The 20,376-nt window shown below is 41.0% G+C and overlaps 1 protein-coding gene across 1 annotated transcript in view; it reads left to right on the top strand.

Annotated features, from left to right (window-relative positions):
• The window catches only part of tox3 (TOX high mobility group box family member 3), a 42,544-nt gene that overhangs the window by 19,663 nt on the left and 2,505 nt on the right, over window positions 1-20,376 (top strand). Inside the window, exons 2-6 of the mRNA XM_032517476.1 lie at window positions 4,864-4,929; window positions 12,870-13,121; window positions 19,380-19,643; window positions 19,757-19,987; window positions 20,140-20,220. Of these exons, the coding sequence (XP_032373367.1) occupies window positions 4,864-4,929; window positions 12,870-13,121; window positions 19,380-19,643; window positions 19,757-19,987; window positions 20,140-20,220 (894 nt within the window). The remainder of the gene's footprint in view (window positions 1-4,863; window positions 4,930-12,869; window positions 13,122-19,379; window positions 19,644-19,756; window positions 19,988-20,139; window positions 20,221-20,376) is intronic.

A 20,376-nucleotide genomic window follows, 5' to 3' on the forward strand; every position in this document is an offset into this window, starting at 1 on the left:
GATTTAAAATGTGTAGGGGGGGGGGTGGAAATCAAGCATCAAAATTACACTGGTGTCTGTCAGAAATGTTTGTTGTTTAGAATCTGATTATAACTGCTTTGTCTGATAATGAATGACTGAAGCGTTTGCAGTGACTCAAAGAATATACTTAAATTATTATCTTGACTTAGAATAAAAAGAAAAGTGGTACTGTGCATTAGGGCTGCACAATTAATCGAATTTTAATCGCGATCACGATTTGGACTTCCCACGATCAAATTTGCGTGATCGAGCGATTATTTTTTATAAAGCGTCATTTCATAGAACGCTCGGGTTTTTTGCAAAACCAATCTCCCGCTCCGTAAAGCCGTCTGCTCATGAGCCGTCAGTCGAGTAGTTCACTGCACCCCGTGCAGCTAAGTTTCTAGATGTAGACAGTCACAGAGGACAGAGTAGCGTGAGGAAAACTCAACAGATAGCAGTCGGTATACGTCAGTCTCAAGGTTTACCAGTTTACCAGTAAACGCAACACTTTGTCCCATTTGTTGTTTTTCAGACAACAGCAGTGACCAGTGCTAGTCGGTGCTAGTTAGCGTCGTTAGCTGTTAGCTAGTAGCGTCTGTTAGCTGTTAGCTCTTCTAGGACGCACCGTGCTAATGTCCTCGCATCCGCTGCAATGCTGTTTATATGGATTGGTTTAATTTTGCGTTACATGACCATTTCATCTGTAAAGCGTGCCTGTGTTGGATCTTTCTACGCTCTCTCGTCCTACTCTCTCTCCTCTTACTCTCCGCGCTCCGCCACACAGCGGACCGCCGGTCCACACTTCTGATGTATGTCTACAGTTTTAATTTTTCATTAACACAGCTGTATATTGTTAAGTATGAGGAGGCAAACCTGTATTTGTACCAGTGTTTCGCGGGAACTGTTATCGCGGCCGCTACGGCGAAGAACACAGAAGAAGTTTTTGAATGCAGCTAACTTCAGTTGGTAGGTAACAGCGTGGGAGACGCAGCTGCTGGACCGAAGCCTGGACCAGGACCAGAGAGTGACCCATGGCAAGAATATCATAGTTCATAAAATGCAGCGCAGTGAAGATACAGACGTTAATACACACGCCGTGTGTATCCGCCGTTCGACCCGTGCTGGACCCGTTCATAATGATCAGCCGTCTCTCTGTGAGTAGCGTCCATCACACTCCCTCTCGCAGTTATAAATAGCCTATGTGACAATAAAATTTGTTTTGGTTAAAATCAACAAATAATCGTGAGAATAATCGCGATCAAAATTTTGATTAAAATAATCGCGATTATCATTTTGGCCATAATCGTGCAGCCCTACTGTGCATTTATGGAAAAAAAAACAAACTAGAAATTCATATCCATCCCATTCACTGCGAGGTTGCCTGGTTTTCTGTCTGCCTGCGATGATGCAGACAGTGGAGCCTTTTCACGCTAGGATCAGGGCCCATGTAAGCTCTTAATTCTCTCCTGTTAAACAGTTATTGAAGAAATGTGCTGGTGGTGCAGAAGGAGAAATAAAAACACTGAGTGCCCAGTGTTTGCTCTGCCATGTAGCCATGTCTGGCTCTTAGTGCGACTCATATTACAGAGCACCTTTAACCGTAAATTCACTCTGTTAATAAAAGCCTTCTACCCCACAGCTACTTTAAAGCACTCTTTTCTACAGCTGTCCTTTGGGTTGCTTCTAGTAGTACATGAATGCTTTTTGGAAATTTAAAGAAATGAGATGCTGGTTTCTTGAATGCATCTGTCTGAGCTGTTGCTATTGTGCTTTACTAGATATTTAAGGCCAGTTCATGCTTTAGAAGCATTTATTAAACAAAAATTCAAGTAATTCCACTCCACAGATTTCCCCAACTTTTAATATATGTTACATCTCTGAGTCCAAAATAGTTGTGTGTGTGTGTGCACACACACAGTTGTTTGGCCCCTCACATGGCAGCTCTTGTCTAGCTCGTCACATCATTTTAATTACAGAGCCTTCATTGTCTGCGCTGACCCATTTTTGCTGCGTGGTTCCTCCAATCACACTTAATTTCATCTGGCATTTGACTCAATCGTCAATGCTGCAAACATGAGCGGCAAATGGCTTTCCCCCAAAAAAATGAATCGGGGAATAACACTAATAATCTCCACTCCCTGCTCCGGTCGTCCACTGGGGCCTCCAGTCCGGGCTGCGCTGCGACATGGTACAGCTTTTAATGGTAAAGATTGATACCGGTGGCTGGGGACATTTCTTGGGATGTTAGTCACAGTTCTCTGAGGAGATATGGAATTGCTCTTAAGGGCCCTGGAAACACAATAAAACATGACTCACAGAGACAGAGCCCAGAGAATTTCACATCACTAATTAGCACTTGGACTTAACTTGATTGTGTTTTCTCTTACTAATGGAGCTAATATGATCCGATTAATGTCTGTGCTTACAGTATGTATTGCAACCGTACCTCAGTTGTGGTGTTTATTTTAATGACACATCACTTCTTGATGCATAAACACTTAGGGCTGTACAGTTCATTGAAATTGTAACCGCAATAACGATTTTGGCTTCTAACAATCACAAAAACTGAGTTATCCAGAAAAACAATAATTTGCACATTCCGTTTTCCAACTCAGATTAAGGGGAAAGTAAGTATTAAGGCAATTTATTAATTTCACTGTTGATTTGTTTTTTAACTTTAATAATAACCATTTTTATAAAAGACAATGAGCAATCTTGTCAAATAATCGTGATTTCAGGATTGATATTTTTTACGTAATCAAGCAGTCCTATAAACGTTTACATGGCTCGTGAAGTTGTCATGAACCAGTGCCACTTGGCAGCTAATTGAGCTAAAGATGTGTGAGTAAGAAGTGAAACCAAGACCAAGTACATGGGACCTGAGACAAAGCTACTCCAAACGCAGAAACATTTAGCAGCTTGTTTTCTTTCACACAACAGGGAGGAAAGTATGAAAGCATCTATATTAAAAGTTTAATTAAGATTTCAGATCTGTCTGTATTCTACTGGGGTATTCCTGAACTAGAGAGCTATTTGCCAAGAAGTGCAGTTGTCTGCTTACTCTTAAAAAATCGTATTCACACCCAAAGTGTTACAGGGATAGAAGAAAGAGACAGCACTGCACGGAGCCCTATCTCCCCCTACAATCAGAACAATGTTCCTAGTGCTTGAATAGAGAAGGATATCTCTGAGACTTCAATTTGTTATCTAAAAGAAGAAGAAGGACGGAGTAACACTTCCAAGATAAGCCCAGCATAAGGCTAATTACCAGCCGAGTGGCTGACGTAACCCAGCCGTGTCATGTCTCTGAGCTACACACAGCTGGAAGTGAATGAGTGCTAGCTATTGACAGATGTTTTTCACTTGAGGTGTGTCTGTGTGTGTCTCTTTATACATTTGTGTGTGCATTTGAGCAAACATGTAAACCCCCGGTGCTCCAGTCAGATATAGTTTAGTGGGGCAGCTCCAGGTAAGTCGGCACCAGAGGCCTAGACAGCACAAACCACCTGCTTCAGCAACTGCTAGCAGAGCATGTGGCTCCCCTTCTCATTGGTGCATAACACTGTTAACATTGCTGCTGATTCCCCACTCTCTCTCCAGGGCATAGACTAATTAATGGATACCATTCGCAGTTGATTAGCAGCAGTTCTTTCGGTAATTACATTCGCATACTAACCACTCAGAAGAAAAGGAGAAGGGGAAAAAACACAAAGGGCTTGAAAATATATTAATGCACTTCTCAGTTTGCTCTGATCTTAATTTGTTTCCACTATTGTTTGACTTCTGCTGGAATAATAAGCCATTTTCTCTCTCTCTCTCTCTCTCTCTCTCTCTCTCCGCGTATTGGAGTTCTTCATCTCATAATGTTTTAAGAGAGTGACTTTGTAATAAACACACAAAAGAGATTACTGCCGAGCTTTGTAGAAAATGTGTTCTCAGTGGAACCTCATGAAGACGCAAACACGCTGTGACTCTCCTCCGTGCCGTGTAGGCTGTGTTTTGCACTCACTCACAGAGAGGTGCATTGTGCTCCTGGGCCCAGCTGCTAGCCCATAATTCTTCATTCTATGTCCCATTGTTCCTACCTGTCAGCATGGTTGTGTCTCCAAAGAAAGGAAGTGGCTGCCATTTTGCCAGCAGGCTATGTGTGGGTTGGGAGGGCGGGGTATGTTGTGAAAAACAAAGTACGTGGTTTTAATATCTTATCAACTGTCTTATACAATGATGTGTCTTTAAAGTGTGTCACTCTCAATTTTATCACCACTGGTGACTCTGTTATTACTATGATATCAACTCCGATATTGACAAGTAAATGCTTGAGTATAATACACTTTTATTTGTTGCACTAAAATATAGGATAGATTTAAAATACATTTATCTTGAAATCCGATTCTTCACAAAGATGGATAAATGTCAAAATCACGTTGGTGGGATGAATTGTAAAACCAAGCTCCCATTAATCAAAAATGTACTACAGCCATATTAAAAACACTCTCCACCTCCTTATTTCCCCTCAGTATCTGAAGTATATGAAGTTGATAACCTGCCACTGCATCTTGAAACTTGGCTTTGTGATGCAAACGTGTTCTTAATTGCCATCCCAGATGAGCTCAATAGCCAGACCAGATTCTCATTACCCTGGTTTAAATTGGCCTGGGCCTCTCACATGCCTCTCGTCATGTCACAATAATGGCTCATGCACGTCGAGAAAAGGGGTTAACTCAGTGTGTAAACATTCAGAGCTAAGTGTGACAATCTATTTGAGTGACAGGTGTCCATTATGAACAAGGAGAGCTCGAGTTGCACTGGATCTTTTCTGGACACTAGTAGGCTGAATGTGTTTTTTGTTCTCATTTGCAGTTTCAGAATAACAACAACTACATGAACATGGCGGAGGCGAACGGTGCCCTGCTCGCTGCTGGTGATGTGAGTGTACCTTTCCTTTTTTTTCTCAAATTCTCAACAAGAGAAATTCAATCAATGCAAACTTACTCTTTAATACAAATGCAGTTAAATACAGTGGAAGTCATATATTTTTCATTTAGTTAGGCATTTCATGAGTTTCATCATGCATATTATCATACTTATCTTTTGAAACATTTCCCTGTGGTTTGTCATTCACTATTTAATGAAATGTAGAAGCCAATATCTAAAGCATAAGCGCTATGTTTTACACTGCAAAACCCTCTACAACATCCATAATGTAAAATTCCAATTTGAATTTATCCATGTTTGTCATAGGTAGCATTACTTTATTGCTTGAAATGTTGCCTGCTCAAATGCTGCTTAACCTGAGAGCCCCAAAAGACAATAAGCTTACAGAAAGATGAGCTATGCTCAGCCTATATTGCCTCATAGTAACTTCTGAGAGCTGATGTGATCTGACTGTCTTTTCTGCTCTCTGTAAGATAAAGCTGAGGTAAACAGATGTTTTTTTCCCTCGTTTCAAAGACATAATGAAGGAGCACAAAGAGGTTATATAGTTCTGTCAGTTCCTATCTGCAGTCACTTACAAAAAGTGAAATGTCACCAACAATCTGACTGTGCGGCGCTACTGGAATAGCTCTGTGTGCTGTACTGTTGCATTGAAAGAAAGACTGGAATAGTTGTTTCTCTGGAGGTATATAAACGCCTCTCTGAGCCATAGTAGACCTAACAGTCTGCTAAATTTACCCATTCTATTCCCCCTCCACCCACTCCGCTGCCCTGTCATTAGAGACAAGTGTACCAAAAATACCCGTCATCCTCTGTGGTTCAAACGGGCCAATCTCATCCAGTTCAGCAGGGGAATTGATCTGGCTTCAAAACCCACAGCAAAGCCTCATTACGCAGCTCCTACATAGTGAGTTAGATGTCAGTGTTAACCTTATTGTTTTCATTTACAGTCACTTGGGCAGTTGGGATGCAACTGTGACATTCAAGCTCAGAAAGTTGTGTTTTGAGTGTGTGACCTCATGTTCATAAAGTGGCTGCTTCTCAAAGCCACGGAGTGTTATGGAAGAAATTTAATTTCCTTCCACATTTATGCTGAGTGGGCACATCATCTGTATCCACTGGCTGCCGAGGCCCACTGCAGCGGGGAGCACGTTGACACAAACTGCTTGGAGAGCATTCAGAACCCAGCTGTGAGGGCCCACTGTGGCAGTCAGGGAACGGGGGGATGGGCTGGGGGGGGGGGGGGGGGGGGGGGGGGGGGGGGGGCTCCTTGATAAAAAAACAGCCTAGCTAATTTGCATTTCTTCAAAAGAAACAACTGTTTCCAGTGTTAGGGCACAGATGGTATTGTGCTTAAGAGAGAGAGAGAGAGAGAGAGAGAGAGAGAGAGAGAGAGAAGTCTTAAGCATAGGGTTTTCTTTTCTTTGAGTACCCAAAGTATTGTTTGTTGCAACCTGAGCTAAATTAGGATAAATGTGACTTCCACTTTGGGGTTTCACACTATCTCCACTGGAATGCTATATATCGAATGTGTCTGCCTTGGGCTGAGGGTATAGTGGAAAAGAAAGTGGCCATTATGAGGTCTCTATGATGACAGCAGGCTAAATTAATGCCATCACATTTGTTAAGTTATTGTTTTTAAATCAAACCAGAGGGCTATTGCATGAAAACATGCACCCTCTATGCATGTTAGTTAAGATCCACTCCTTCTTTGTGCGTAGCTACACCTCTTTCTCAAATGAGCTGTGGGAAGATTGTCATTAGCTTTAAGTTGTTTATTTCACTTGTCTGTAGGTTCGTTCTCAGCTGATTGCCAAAGCACCGCCGTGCATCATCTTCAACGTGACACTCGCTGAATCCTTTCATTAGCAACAAAACAGAGAAACAGCTGCACTTTGTCAATTGTACAGCGTAGTTTTGTGGAGCTGCAATTTCACAGTCTGGGGCGAGTAAATAAAAAAGTTGCGCTCGCTTTTAACAGTAGCTTAGCTGTGTGAAAATTGAAGGTTTGTGCATGTCCCGTGTTACATTAGTGACGATTATCTCTGACCAATCAGTGCTCTGCAGTGTTTCAACTCCACGTTCTAGTATAGGATCAGCTGAAGAAAGTGGTACTAAAAAAGCACTAGGTACTATCCACAACATTTGACTGCTTGAACAACAACTGACGACTGCCCTTATGCCCTTATGTTTTCCACCTGTTGTTTTACATGAATAAATTGCAATGCGAGTGTCAAATTCCTTCACCTATCATTTAGTGAGACCATTTAACTTTTGTTAACAGCTGTCATTGCCACAAATGACACTTTTGGGATAATGGTAAATGTTAAATCATAGTGTAACAGTAACACAAGTAGAGTCACAGAGTCAGTGAACTGACCCTCAACACCTATTTAAAGTTTGCTAAGATTAGCTAACATTAGCTACCATAAGCCAGTGGTCATATCAGTACTAGGCCAAATGAGACTGTAGCTGCTAAGTGCTTTATTGCTAATGAATTATACTTTTCTCTAATAAGAGGAAGGATGTGTCATTTATTTCTTCAAATGTAAGAAGAATAAAATGTAACTTATGTTAAACATTACACTCTTTTGTGCTATAAGCATTTACACAAATGCCTTTGAAGCTATACAACGTCCAGTTACTATTAGTCTGCACAACACATATTCTACATACTATATTTAAAATAACAGTATGTATTGTCCTCAAGGCGCAATGCTTCTACATCCGAACACTAGACCTGTATTTGCTGTTTAGTTGGCTGGTGTATCATTTACCTTATGCACTTAGAGGATGAGATAAGATGACCTTGGTGTGCCTGGTAAAGCATACATCCTAGCAGAGAAAGCTTGACTGCTTCGCTCAGGGAAAAAGATACTGTACACTGAGATTGTGTTCCACTCAGATGTATCACTTTACTTTCCTAATCAAATTAGAGACATGTAATGAACTATAAATATGTAGAAATGGACTACAAATGATCCAAATTAGAAATAATGTTGATTAGGGGTGCCATGGTTGTCATTTGAGTAGCTGCACTCTGCCTGTCTAGATATTTGAAACTGGATCCGTGATCCTGTCTCTATTGATTCTGAGGCCTTTTATATGCAGTAATTGCATGCTGCTGCCTTTAACAAGTCTTGGTTATTGCATCTGTGAATTGCATTACTACGGTTATTGAAGGGCTGGGAATATTGCCCGAAAAGCTTTCTCTTGCTTTTTGTCCTGATATTAAAAGAGCGCCCTGACAGCACGAGGACAAAATATTGGAAGGGACAATTCACCTCCCTGCCTGTTTCTGTTGTTGTAAGCCTTGTTTTTGTGTTTAATTAGTTGGATAGAATTACTACGGCCACTTTTAGTCATGCTAGTTGCATAGCTAAAGGGATGACAATGTTGCTCGGTCGGTAGGTCCCCTACGGTCCAGGAGAAAATATCTCATTTTGTGAAGGATAATGTTCCCCGGAGGATAAGGCATTCATACTTTGGCGATCACCTGACTTTTGTTCTAGCGCTGCAATGAGGTTCACCTATTTCATTTTTAGTGACATGTCTTGATAATGAAAGGATGGATTCCCCTAGAGGATGACTTTGGTATTTTCCCTGACTTTTCTTTAGGCCTGCACAATAAATCATTAGAAAATCGTAATCTTGATTCACCCTTTTTCGCGATTTTATTTTGAAATAACTTTTATTTTTTATTTTTTTAATGACTTTGATTCTCATTTAATTTAACAAGCCGACTGCATCACAAACGTTACTACTTTCTTCTGTGAGTTTTAAACATAGACTGTATAAAATACGCTTTAAAGCGCTGCCATGCTCCCTTTTCTCTTCATTGAAGCCTCTATGTTTACAGGCTTGAGGAGATGCGCAATGTGCTATGGGTGCCAAAACAAATCGATATTTGGTACTGCCAATTTGTTTTGTTTTTTTGTGGTTCGTGTGTGCAATAAACATTACACTTTGTGAGAAAAAAATTGTGAGAGAGAACCGTGCTTTCAATTCTAAGCTAAAAAAATCACAGTTCTTATTTTTCCCGAATTGTGCAGGACTACTTTTCATCCAGTGCCTCCAAGATCTTTTACAGGTGATATAACTGATACGTTTTCACTTATCAGTTGAAAAATATCAACATTTGACAGATGGCTTGGCAGAAAATGTTGTACCGACAGTCATGGTCCCCAGGAGATGTATATGACTTTAGTGATCCCCCAACTCGTTTCTTCTACCGCCACCATGAGTTAAACATTTGATTACTTAAGTGAAATGTCTCTATTATCTAACTATTAAATAGATTATACAGGTGTTTATGCCCCCCTCAGGATGAATCATAAAAACGTACTGTATTATCCCTTGACTTTTCACCTAGCACCATTTGGTCCAAATTTTAGCTTTGGTTAATGACTAAATACATCCAGAATTTATGACATTCTCCTCAGCCTCAGCTATACTTTGCATTTAGTTTTTTTAGTGTATTTAATCATCATATGTTAGCATGCTGTCATTGTAAGCAGGTTAGCATGCCGACAGCAGCATTTAGCTCAAATCACTGCTGTGCAAAGAGCCGCTAGTGTGGCTGTAGACGTTTAGGTTTAGATATTTGCACAATTTTGTCCCAGTATTTGGTAATATTTTACTGTGAATTTACGGTACTTTATCTACCGCTGTACATAATCAAGTAATTCTGATCATTATAAAGTATTAGCTATGATTATATGATATGATAGATGATTATATGTTTATCACAACAAACCACATAAACCCCACTATTTGATTTTTTTTTCAGGCAGAAACTGTAATAATTTGCAGAACAGTAAAGTTTGGTCCAGGTTTACCACTGAGGACTGGTGATTTCACACACACACCTGCTCACGGTGCTCATGCAGGGTACATCAGGCCTCTCTGTTACAAGCCCTGCCCTGCCCTCTTACCACTGGACCCTGTGGCTGCCAACGGAAAGACACACACACTACTTCTCTCTGTTGTACTGTCCCTTGCCCACCCTTTAACATGTACATGCCTGCACATCCCAAGCCAGTATCTGGCTTGGCACTTGGCTCTACTTAGCCTTTCAGAACAATTTAAATGGATAATCAGGCTGGTGATGCAAAGAAAGTGAATTGTGCATCTCTTAATCTCCGATCAGAGCCCCCTAAGCTGCTCCTGGTGCAGAATTAGACTGGCTTTATGTGAAATGACACTAGACAGTGTGCAACACTGTAACACTCTGTGGGTTCCAGTAAAATCTGGCTCCCCTTCCCTGGGGAGAGGGCCTTTTCTTTGCAGACAGCTGACATCTTCCATACCCCCCCAAATGAGACACAAAACGCCATGTCAACATCATCAGTGCCCCTGGTGCAGATGTTAAATTTGTATCATCATTAACAAAGAGAGGCGATGCACACAAGTACAGTCTTTGATACTGATCTTTCTCTAGCTCTCTTACCCCACAGTATTTTCTTTTTCTATTCTCTACTGCTCTACATTCTGTTTGGCAGACACTAAACAACAGCATTCCTCTCCTTCAAGTACATGTCTGTGTTTTGCTTAAAGGTCACAGTCATGCTTGTGCTGCTCTCCTACAAAAGTGGAGCTCTGTTAGCCAACCTTCTTCTTTGAAATCTCAAATCTCTAGGTTGGCTCTGTAATTTAGGCCAAAATGCAGCAGTCTATAGGATCCAGTGGCCTATTTATTTCTGCTCTGATTTACCTTACAAAGTGTAACGCCACAGGAAACCTACTTACATCAGCAAATACTGTCCATAGTAGAGCAAGAGCAAAAAAAAAGTGATATGTTTCCTTCCTCAAAAGCATTCCTCCAAGGGCTTATGTGGATAAATGCGGTCAAAATGTACTGGACAAGGAAAGACCCAAGACAGAGCTGATACCGTTTAAGTCAGATAAATTATAATTTTTTTTTCAGATTGCTACATGATATGATACAGATGACACTTGGACCATAGATCTTACGGCTGGTGTGGAGGTTGACCCTACTCCACAGGGGACGTTGAAAAAGATGAATGAAGTCCGTGATGATGAACGATTTCCGATCCTTTTCATGTGCCACTGGAACTTTTTGTTCATGACTCATGACAATTTTATTTTATATTTTTTATAAACACTCGTTTGGATTTGCATGCTGCTAACCCCAAGTTCTGGAGGTTTTTGAGTGGACTGAAGCATAATATGACAGCAGAGGACTCAGAGTAAATGGTTCCTTCTGAAGGTGCACAAGATTTATTCTGCACTCTGCATGCCACAGGCCAGGGCTGTGATGAATTTGACCATAGCTCCTTTTGAAAAGAGAACTGATTCTCTAGCCGTGAAACGAGCACTGAAAAGTGAAACAGTGGTAGGGAGCAGGAAGAGAGAAAGAAACGGAAGGAATGAAAACTCTATTTGCTGCCTCTGCCACTGGAATTCATCAGGGCTTGTCAAGACAGCTGCCCTGAGCAGGCAATGAATTAGTTTCAAGTGTCTGTGTGCTAAAGCAAGCAAGGGGAACATTAATTCTTCCTAATCAAGGGCTGTGTTGGCATATTCCCTCCGTTGTCTCCCTCCTGTTATTCTATCCTCTGCTGGAGACAGAAAGACAGTGCGGAGGAAGACAGAGAATAGATGCCTGTTTAGCTTTGTTGTTGACCATATTGAGCTCTGCTGGCAGTGCATGCAACTCTGAATATCAAGTTTATAGGTTTGAGGTTAGTAGCTTCACCTTTATTTGGGTAGGAGTTTGATTACTACAGGACAAGCCATGCAATCATACTTTACATGTGCCTAAATGCTGCAATGTTGTCACATTTTGTTAAGAGTGAGCCAACAAAGTGTGAGAAAAACCAGCTCCCCTTTCAAAGAAGCAGGGTTTATCTCAGAAAGAGAGGCATAATCATCTCCAGGACTCAGAAATCCCATTGGAAATTAAATGCAGGTGTGTGAAAAGGTGAAATCGGCATGCGGGAGACTAATCAAGTGCCAGTTCGAATTTGTATATATGCCCATTTACTCCTGTTTGTTGGCTTCTATGCCTATTATTTTCATGCCAGGATTTCATGGCATACTTCAAATAGTCAATGAGATCCCTGGAGGTAGGACTTAAATCGTACCCTAAAAGTGACCCAAGGCCAAGAAAGTAGTGTTTGAGACCAAGCAAAAGCACTTAGTTTTGGGGTTTCATAGTAGCTTCTTGATGCAAGCAGTGGGCCAAGTGCAAGTAGTTAAAATCATGTCAGTGGCTAGATAGCATGCGGTTTGGCCCTGTGTTCAGCCGCATGTATATGGACCTGCAGTGTGGTCATTGTGAGGATATGAATATATTGGCTTCCCAGTAAGTAGCTTAATGCAATGCTCAGATGAAAACAAGACCCAAGTAGGTGAACAGTCCCATCTCCAAGAAGGCACATAAGCAAATTAAGTGTGTCCAAAAGCTTTAATTCGAAAGGCAGAAGGATTAGGCTGTTTGATGAGCAGATTTAAGGGGGCAGGCAAGGGGGACAAAAAGAAAAAACTTCTGGCCAAGCGTAATAATCTTTGAAAATATTTTTAAACCCATCTCCCTGTGACGTGTATTTTCACTGCACTTCAACCCAACATCTTCCATCCCTAAGATTAAGGGCTTTTATCATGTATCCTCTCTCTCCCATGATTGCTGCTTGATATTTTTGCTTTTGACGTCTTCCTCCTCACTCGCCTTTTTCCTTCTTCTTTTTTTTTTTATAAATTGGACTTAAATAGGTTTAGGAAATGTTACATCTTAGTGCACTTACAGACAAGTGTATTACCACTCAAATAAAACACTCCCTCTCTTAAACAAAGTTGTCTTGTATAATCCCTGAAGGTTTCCTTCCGGCATGTTAGATAAGGCCCACCTCAGCGAATGCTTCTCGGCTGTTAAATGTTGCTGGATTTGATGATTTTACTCTTCCTTGCAGACTTTTCATACGCCCAGCTTGGGAGACGAGGAGTTTGAGATTCCTCCCATTACACCTCCACCTGAGACGGAGTCTGGTCTGGGTCTATCGGAAGTGGACTCACCTTTCCCAGCAATGCCGGAGCCACCAGTTCCTCACAGGGGTCTCTTAATCCCTCAGTTCCCCCCTCAGAGCCTGGATCTGCCCTCTATTACCATCTCACGCAACATGATGGACCAGGAAGGAGTGTCTGTCAACAACGGCCAACCGGTGGTGAGCATATACACTACTAGTAAATCAAGAAGGCTATTCATTTTCTGCGACTGGATAAATGGTATCCTCATCTGTCAACACAAAATACTGCAATAGCACTGCTCCAGTATGTGTCGTATTTGCAGCTGCAGCTCCAGATGTGTTTTTTTGATGGTGTACCCAAACTTAACAAATGATACACGATATGATTTACACTACTGGACACTGGTGATATCAAAAGCAAATAGTCCTTAAATGAGCCCTTTTACTAAACAATAGTGTCACCTTCACAGTTCCCGTACGCCTCCTGTTGTCAGTACATCTGGCACAGCATCTGGCCTTGTTTACAACACAGGAGGTATATGATCACATTGAGTAAATGTCATGATATTATGTTACTTACTGTGAAGATTTGTTTTTTAAACGCAGACAGAGTGTGGAAGATCCCCCTCTGTAAGGTGAGCAGATGTAGACAGATCACAGGTGTTAAAGCACAAAGCACATTCAGTCCCAGAAGGACAGTGAAAATGGGACCCAAAAGTGCCACAGTTTCATGTGCTCATATTTAATTCATGTCCCTTTCAGAAGCTTTTATTGTTTTGTAAATGCTGATGCATGCTTTCTGTCCAATGTCACATGAGGTCTTCAGAAGAGACACACGCTTTGTTTGGAGTTAAGGATCAGATTTGTCTTTGTGTTGGAGAAAATGATCCTCAAAGAAAGGACTTCATGAACCTACTTTCAGCTTAATCCTCCTTTCCTCTGATATGGATGGTCCAACATGGAACAGCAGATGAAAATAATCACTCTCTTTATGTTGATGCTGACATGTGCTATAGATTGTGAGATTTTTGTCTTGAGGTGGAAAGGCATTTTTAAATGCCACGATCATAGATGCATTGAGGAGGAAAATATCACCGGCTGGCTAGTTGTCTTACAGACCTATTACAAAAATGGAAGATTTATTTAGAAGAAAAGAAATGAAAGGACAAAGGCATGAGCGGAGAGATGATGGTGTTGATGCTGAATTTGCTTTGTGAGCCACAACACACATTACATTGAGAAGAGACGCCATGATGAGACCCCCCTCTCTTGCTACAACATATTTGTTGACTCACACTATTCAAGTTATTTATTTACTTTACATATTAAAAGGGGACTATAACATTTTACAGCTCTTTTTCCTGCTTCCTTGCTTCTGGCATGTAAAATAATTGCGGCTTTTAAAATATCTCGGCCGCATACAGTAAGCGAGCCCCAGAAGGCTTTTTCCTAAAGAATTTTCATTTCATGGTCAGTTAAGCTTTCTACATCTGGAAGAAACGGAACCTTGACACAATTACATTCCTGGCTGTTCTCACGACTTGCTGGAGGATTAGATTTGATTCTCAAACATTATTCCTCTTTAACACCATTTGCATGGCTCATGTCTCTGATTGTGCGTCGACTCTATTAAAAACTGAGAGGAGAATGTGGGTTTCTGCTCCTTGCCTCGTGGCTTTGTCGGCAGCACACTACTCACTCGTTATCAGTTGCCATAACACAAGGCTCGTGGTGGCCCTTCATTTTTCCTGTAAATGGGATTGATCCCCAAAAGTCTTATGACAATGCCTATAGAAATTCTATTCATCTAAGGTGTTATCTTTGCCTGGAAAAGAGAATGCAACTTTTAAATGAGATAAGTAACAGCACTGATTGCAGTGCATTCTATATACAGAGACAATGATTTACGAAGGCCCTAAGAGGGGTGTTTTGTCATTTTGTCAGCACACTGATAAAGGAATGACAACCTTATATACATGATTACATTCTGTGTTATTTGTTATGGCTGCAGGGGCAAACAAATAAACCGTGCACTATTGCAATTACATTTTTCATCAAGCCGCCATGCTCATATTTCCCCAACACTTGTCTTGGTTTTCCTTCTTTATACAAACTTACTGGTGGAGAATATTTAGTGTGTGTGGAAGCCTGTCTCTTATCACAACTTAATGAGATACCCAACCAGTGAAAATACCTGGGCTATTTTCAAAAGCTTCTTCCATGTCATTGCGTTTCCAAGTGTTCTGCTAATTCCTCTCCCGATAATGTTCAGCGTATGTCTTGCAAATTGGCCACAGCTGCCGAGCTTCTACAAAGAGAAATACATTTTCTCAGCTGCAATGTGCCTGGCAAGCCCTGAATCTGAAGTCATTATTTATTTAATCTGCTCTCCTAACAAGCTTCTGACTCTCATTTTTGTCTCCCAGCATGTGTCCTACTGATTTGTGATTGAATCTCAATAGTGCCAAATAGTACTGGAGTAGAGCTGCCAGTATTACTTTATTCGCAATTTCTTCTTAATTTTCTCCCCGCTGCACAGCGAGGGTCTCTGGGTTCTATTTCAAAAGACACCTGGTGCCTTCACCACACTTTTCCTTGACACATGTAGGCATGTATGTACTGAAATGTCCTCGACGATTGGAATCGAAACCTACAGCAGTCAACCAGTTGTATTAGATTTTAAAATCAATATTTAGGAGATTTGAGCGCTGTTGTCTTATTACATTTACCACTGTGTGGTGATGCGTTATATTTTTTTTCATTACCAACTAGCTGTTTCACATGTCATTAGCTTTACAGCAGCAAAGATATGCTAATGTCAAACACAAGATAGTGTGCTTGGACCACATGCTAGATGAAAGTGAGGCTGAAAAAGAGATTTGCAGTTTGTTGTTCATAATTTGAAATGCCTTGAAACTGTGTAGATTGCCAGTAAGTATAACACCCTGTGTTTTGACTGGTCAAAAGCCACTAGATCCAGAATCAAAATGGAAAATGCGGGCAGTGTTGCAGAAAGCATGTTTTTCTACACTTCCCTCTTATCTTCCTTCCAAGCCAAGAAGCACTGACATGAGTTGTACATCAATTTAAGAGAGTGGATTTTTATATATCTCTTTCTCCGTGCCTTTTTCTTTTCTCCCTCGACAGACCGCTATTGTGACATATTGGGTCAGTCAGAAATGAAAGATATTCATGCAGGCATGCAATACTTGTAATGAAGTCTCAGCTTGACCTTCTGCATGATTGATTCTGTAATTTACTTTTCTCAGGCAGCTCTCAAAATGAAATGATGTCATGTTTGACAAGTTTTAAATACCCATAATGCATCAGGAGAAATGTTGGAAAGGGGTATGGGTCAGTGGCTGTACCAGACCAAGGGGAGGGAACCTACTGGCCCTACGAGGGAGAGAGAGAGAGAGAGATTTGTTTTTAAGTGGGGGTTAGAGGTTGGGGAGATAGATGGACTGAGTTTGCACACCACAGAAAGAGAGAACGAGAGAGAGAGAGAGAAGTGTGTTTGACTGAGACAGGGAAGGAGAAAGAAAAACAATTTATCTTCATGCTATTATAGCCTTTACCGGCATTCAAAATTCCATTTTTCTCATTTGGCTTAAGCACAGACTTCAGCAGGTTGCTGAAAATGGGGGAAAAAAATAAAATGATGTACCCGTTTAGAAGGCGAGTAAAGGAATATGTGCAGAGCACTGATAAACTATCTTTAATAGGACTGACCTTTCATGCTGGCGAAAGTTACTGGGGGATTCATCCTTATAATTACCATATAGATGATTTTACCCCTCTCCTGCCATGGAACATTTCCAAGAGCTCTGGCATTGATTGAATGGAAATTGAACTTGTTAACATTCTTTTCAGCCTGTTACAGCTCAGTACATGGTGCCACTGTTCATAAATTCTCCCTAAATTCTGATTTCCAATATCTTAAAGAACAGACTGGAGCCTGCTTTCCTTGACATCAGTGTGTAGAGATTGTTTATCACTTGGTGAATGCATAATGTTGCATTTTGTGTCCAGCTGCTCTGTATTGGCCTGTGTTTATTGTGAAATGGGTTTCACACATTGTCAATAGTGTTTTTCTTATCTGCTAGTTTCTCGAACGCTTTATGTGGCTCTGTGTGGAGTGTTTTCTGTGTTGAGTGTGGATGAGGCCAACAATAATGTACAAAACAAGCTATTTTTCTTCTTCTTGGAGCATATTGTTGACAGCAGTGTGTTGTTGCCAGCTATTTCAGATTTCACATTAAAAGCAACTCGTTGGGGAATATTACTGAATGAATTTACATAAAAAAGCCTTTATTGATTAGGGAGTAGATCTCAGCTTGTTAGTGTTTGCACCCACACACACACGCGCACACACACACAGACACACTCACTCACACAGACCTGACTAAGGCACATCTGGCCACTGTGTACTCAAGATAAGGACTTATTTGCAGATTTACGATGACTATCAAAATATCCAGTTAGATGTCTGCTGTGACTGCTGACAATACTGCAATCAAAATGCAAATGAGGAGGTAGAGGGACATAAATAAACATCCTAGTACCAGATTCATATTCACAATCAAGGCAACTGTTACTTAAGATGATTTCTTTCCCTGTGTTATTAGCTGTTTTCTTTTCATTCAAATCAGGTGTGCTAATGCCGTCATTTCACTGATGTAACTGTCATCGTTCTTTTGTTTCAGAAAGTGACAAGCACAATTGCTGCAACTTCATTTATTGCTGTAGTCTATGATAAAATACGATATTTAGTAGGCTGTTAAATGTGATATGATTAAGTGTTTAACTGCAGTCATTAGTACATATTTTGTTTTTATAAATGCACAACATCCAAAGGCCGTTCAGAAGAAATCACCATTTTCCTTACAAATGGCAGAATGGACCATTGCTCTAAGTCAAAACTACGTCATTGGGATTGGGGAAAAGTGTTATTATACAGATGGCCAGGACTAATGATCTCAGTGTGTGCGTCTTCGATGTTCGCAGAGAGCAAACTGCGAGCCATCATGCTCTCAGTAATGAAGATGACAATAGCACTTGGAACATGGCGGGTTGCAGATATGTAAATCACGGTCATTTGGTCACAGGCTTGTTTATTGCAGCTTTTATTCACAAGAAAACTAAAAGCTTCCATATTTGAAGCATCCCAACAATATGTTTTCAATTTCTCCTCCACCTTCTCCTCACCTTTTGCAGAACCTTCCTCGCACATGTAGATATAAATCTTCTCTCACTTCATAGATTGTATTTATTATAAGCAGTAGACATGGCATATGAGAAAGAAATGGATTGCAGATCCAATACGTTTCTGTCTGAAATAGTGTACTAATATTGTTTTTGAAGACGGGCATTCATAAGGTTCTTTCAATAAAGTCAGGTGTGTGGGTTTTTGATTTGTTGATGTTGGGAGAGATTGAGTTTGTGCTGCTGAATACCAGATGGATGTACCCAGGGAGAACAAATCACCTTTTTTGTTGTGTTCACATCCTTTCCAATGTTTTATGTCAGCTCTGCTGTCTCTCTGATCAGTCTTCCCTCTAGGGAGCTGGTAGTCCTTGTAATTTCATCCTCACCACAATCAATGCAAACATTTGTTGCATGCACCTTCTCTGAGACTCTTTCAAGAACCACATTTTTTTACCAGGAAAAAAGTAAAAGCGATTTTGAAAATGTTATTACATTGTACCCTGGATGGAAGAAGGGAGTGGAGCTGTCTAAAACCCTTAAGCTTCACACCTTCAGCCAGTTAATTTATGGAGTTGGTTACATAGAAGTATTTCTTTTCCACTCTGGCAGTCAAACATGATCTATGAAAGGTACCTTTTTTACAGAGTTATAACCTTAAAAGTAACATTACATCAAAGCATATAGGCTTGTGGCCCCCACTAAACTGACATGTAGGTGCATGCAGACAAACCGCGACTCAAACAGTCTTTTAATTGTGGCATTTGAAGTTATGTACCACAGCACCGGAGAATTGAATCCACAGTTCCCCTCCAGGGACCGGGCAGTCAAAAGCTGTGTCACAGATCTCCATACAATAGAGTTTTAATATGAATCAACTGAGCTGTGTAGCCATCTATTACTGGCTTATAAAGTTAGCTCCTTGGGTGTCAAGATAATTTATCATGGCCTGTAATAGAGACATTTAAGACCCAGGACATAGTGACATGTGATCTGCCCACATAACAATCCGCAGAATCCAGTGACCCGTTTTCCTCTGTGTACAGAGATACTGCTTCATGAGCTTTGTGCACTGGGCAGTAAGGCGTCATAGTGAGTACAGAGATATCTTTGAGCTGGAGAAATGAGGTGCGAGTCTATGCAGCCAGAACCTCACAGGCAGTGTTAAACCAGAGGGAAAGGGATCAAGTTTATATTCGTTCATCATTTACTTAACAAGCCCCCTTTGCTTTTGTGTCAATTCCTTTACAGAATGTTGGAGCAGGCCATCTTCGCCAGTACCCTCCCAATCCAGCCATGGTGATGAAGTCCATCATCAACATGAACAGCCCCAATGGGATGTTATCACGGAATCAGCTAACCACCATCAATCAATCCCAACTCAACGCACAGCTGAGCCTAAACATGGCAGGACCCAACATCACCCATACTTCCCCATCACCGCCCGCCAGCAAGTCCGCCACGCCGTCTCCCTCCAGCTCCATCAACGAAGACGACCAGGACGAAGGCAACAGGGTGAGCAAAGTTAGAAATGATTTGGATCACTGTATTAATTGGTTAAGTTGCGGGAAATTAGCCTGCTGATGGTAAATGCACTTTTGTAAATTTCTTTATCTCAATTATTGTAGGTCATTGGGGAGAAGCGACCAGCCCCCATAGATCCCACAAAGAAGCCCAAGACTCCTAAGAAGAAGAAGAAGAAGGATCCCAATGAGCCTCAGAAGCCCGTGTCGGCTTATGCCCTGTTCTTCAGAGACACCCAGGCCGCTATTAAGGGTCAGAATCCCAACGCCACATTTGGAGAGGTGTCCAAAATTGTGGCCTCAATGTGGGACGGTCTGGGAGAGGAGCAGAAGCAGGTACAAAGTTTGAAGTATTCAGACTGGTCTAGTAAAAAAACAAATGTATATAAAGATTATCTATGTAATGTACTCTATATTGCAGCAGGAATTATCTCTAATTAGTAAGAAGCTTTATTTGCCCATTCACACATACCTTTGTGTCATCACAGGTTTACAAAAGCAAAACAGAAGCTGCCAAGAAAGAATATTTAAAAGCCCTTGCCGCATACCGTGCTAGTCTGGTTTCCAAGGTGAGAAACTGTTCCTTCCTTTCACCTGAAAAATGTGTGAATTTGACAGAAAAGTTTCTTGTTTTAGAGAAACTCTTTTGTAAAGCCAAAAACAGCTGAAGCAAAACTTTACAGTAAACCCATAGATAGATTAAATGGTATTCTTCAGAGGGGAGA

This window comes from Etheostoma spectabile, chromosome 1 (genome assembly GCF_008692095.1).
Source record: "Etheostoma spectabile isolate EspeVRDwgs_2016 chromosome 1, UIUC_Espe_1.0, whole genome shotgun sequence".
NCBI classification, from domain to species: Eukaryota; Metazoa; Chordata; class Actinopteri; order Perciformes; family Percidae; genus Etheostoma; species Etheostoma spectabile.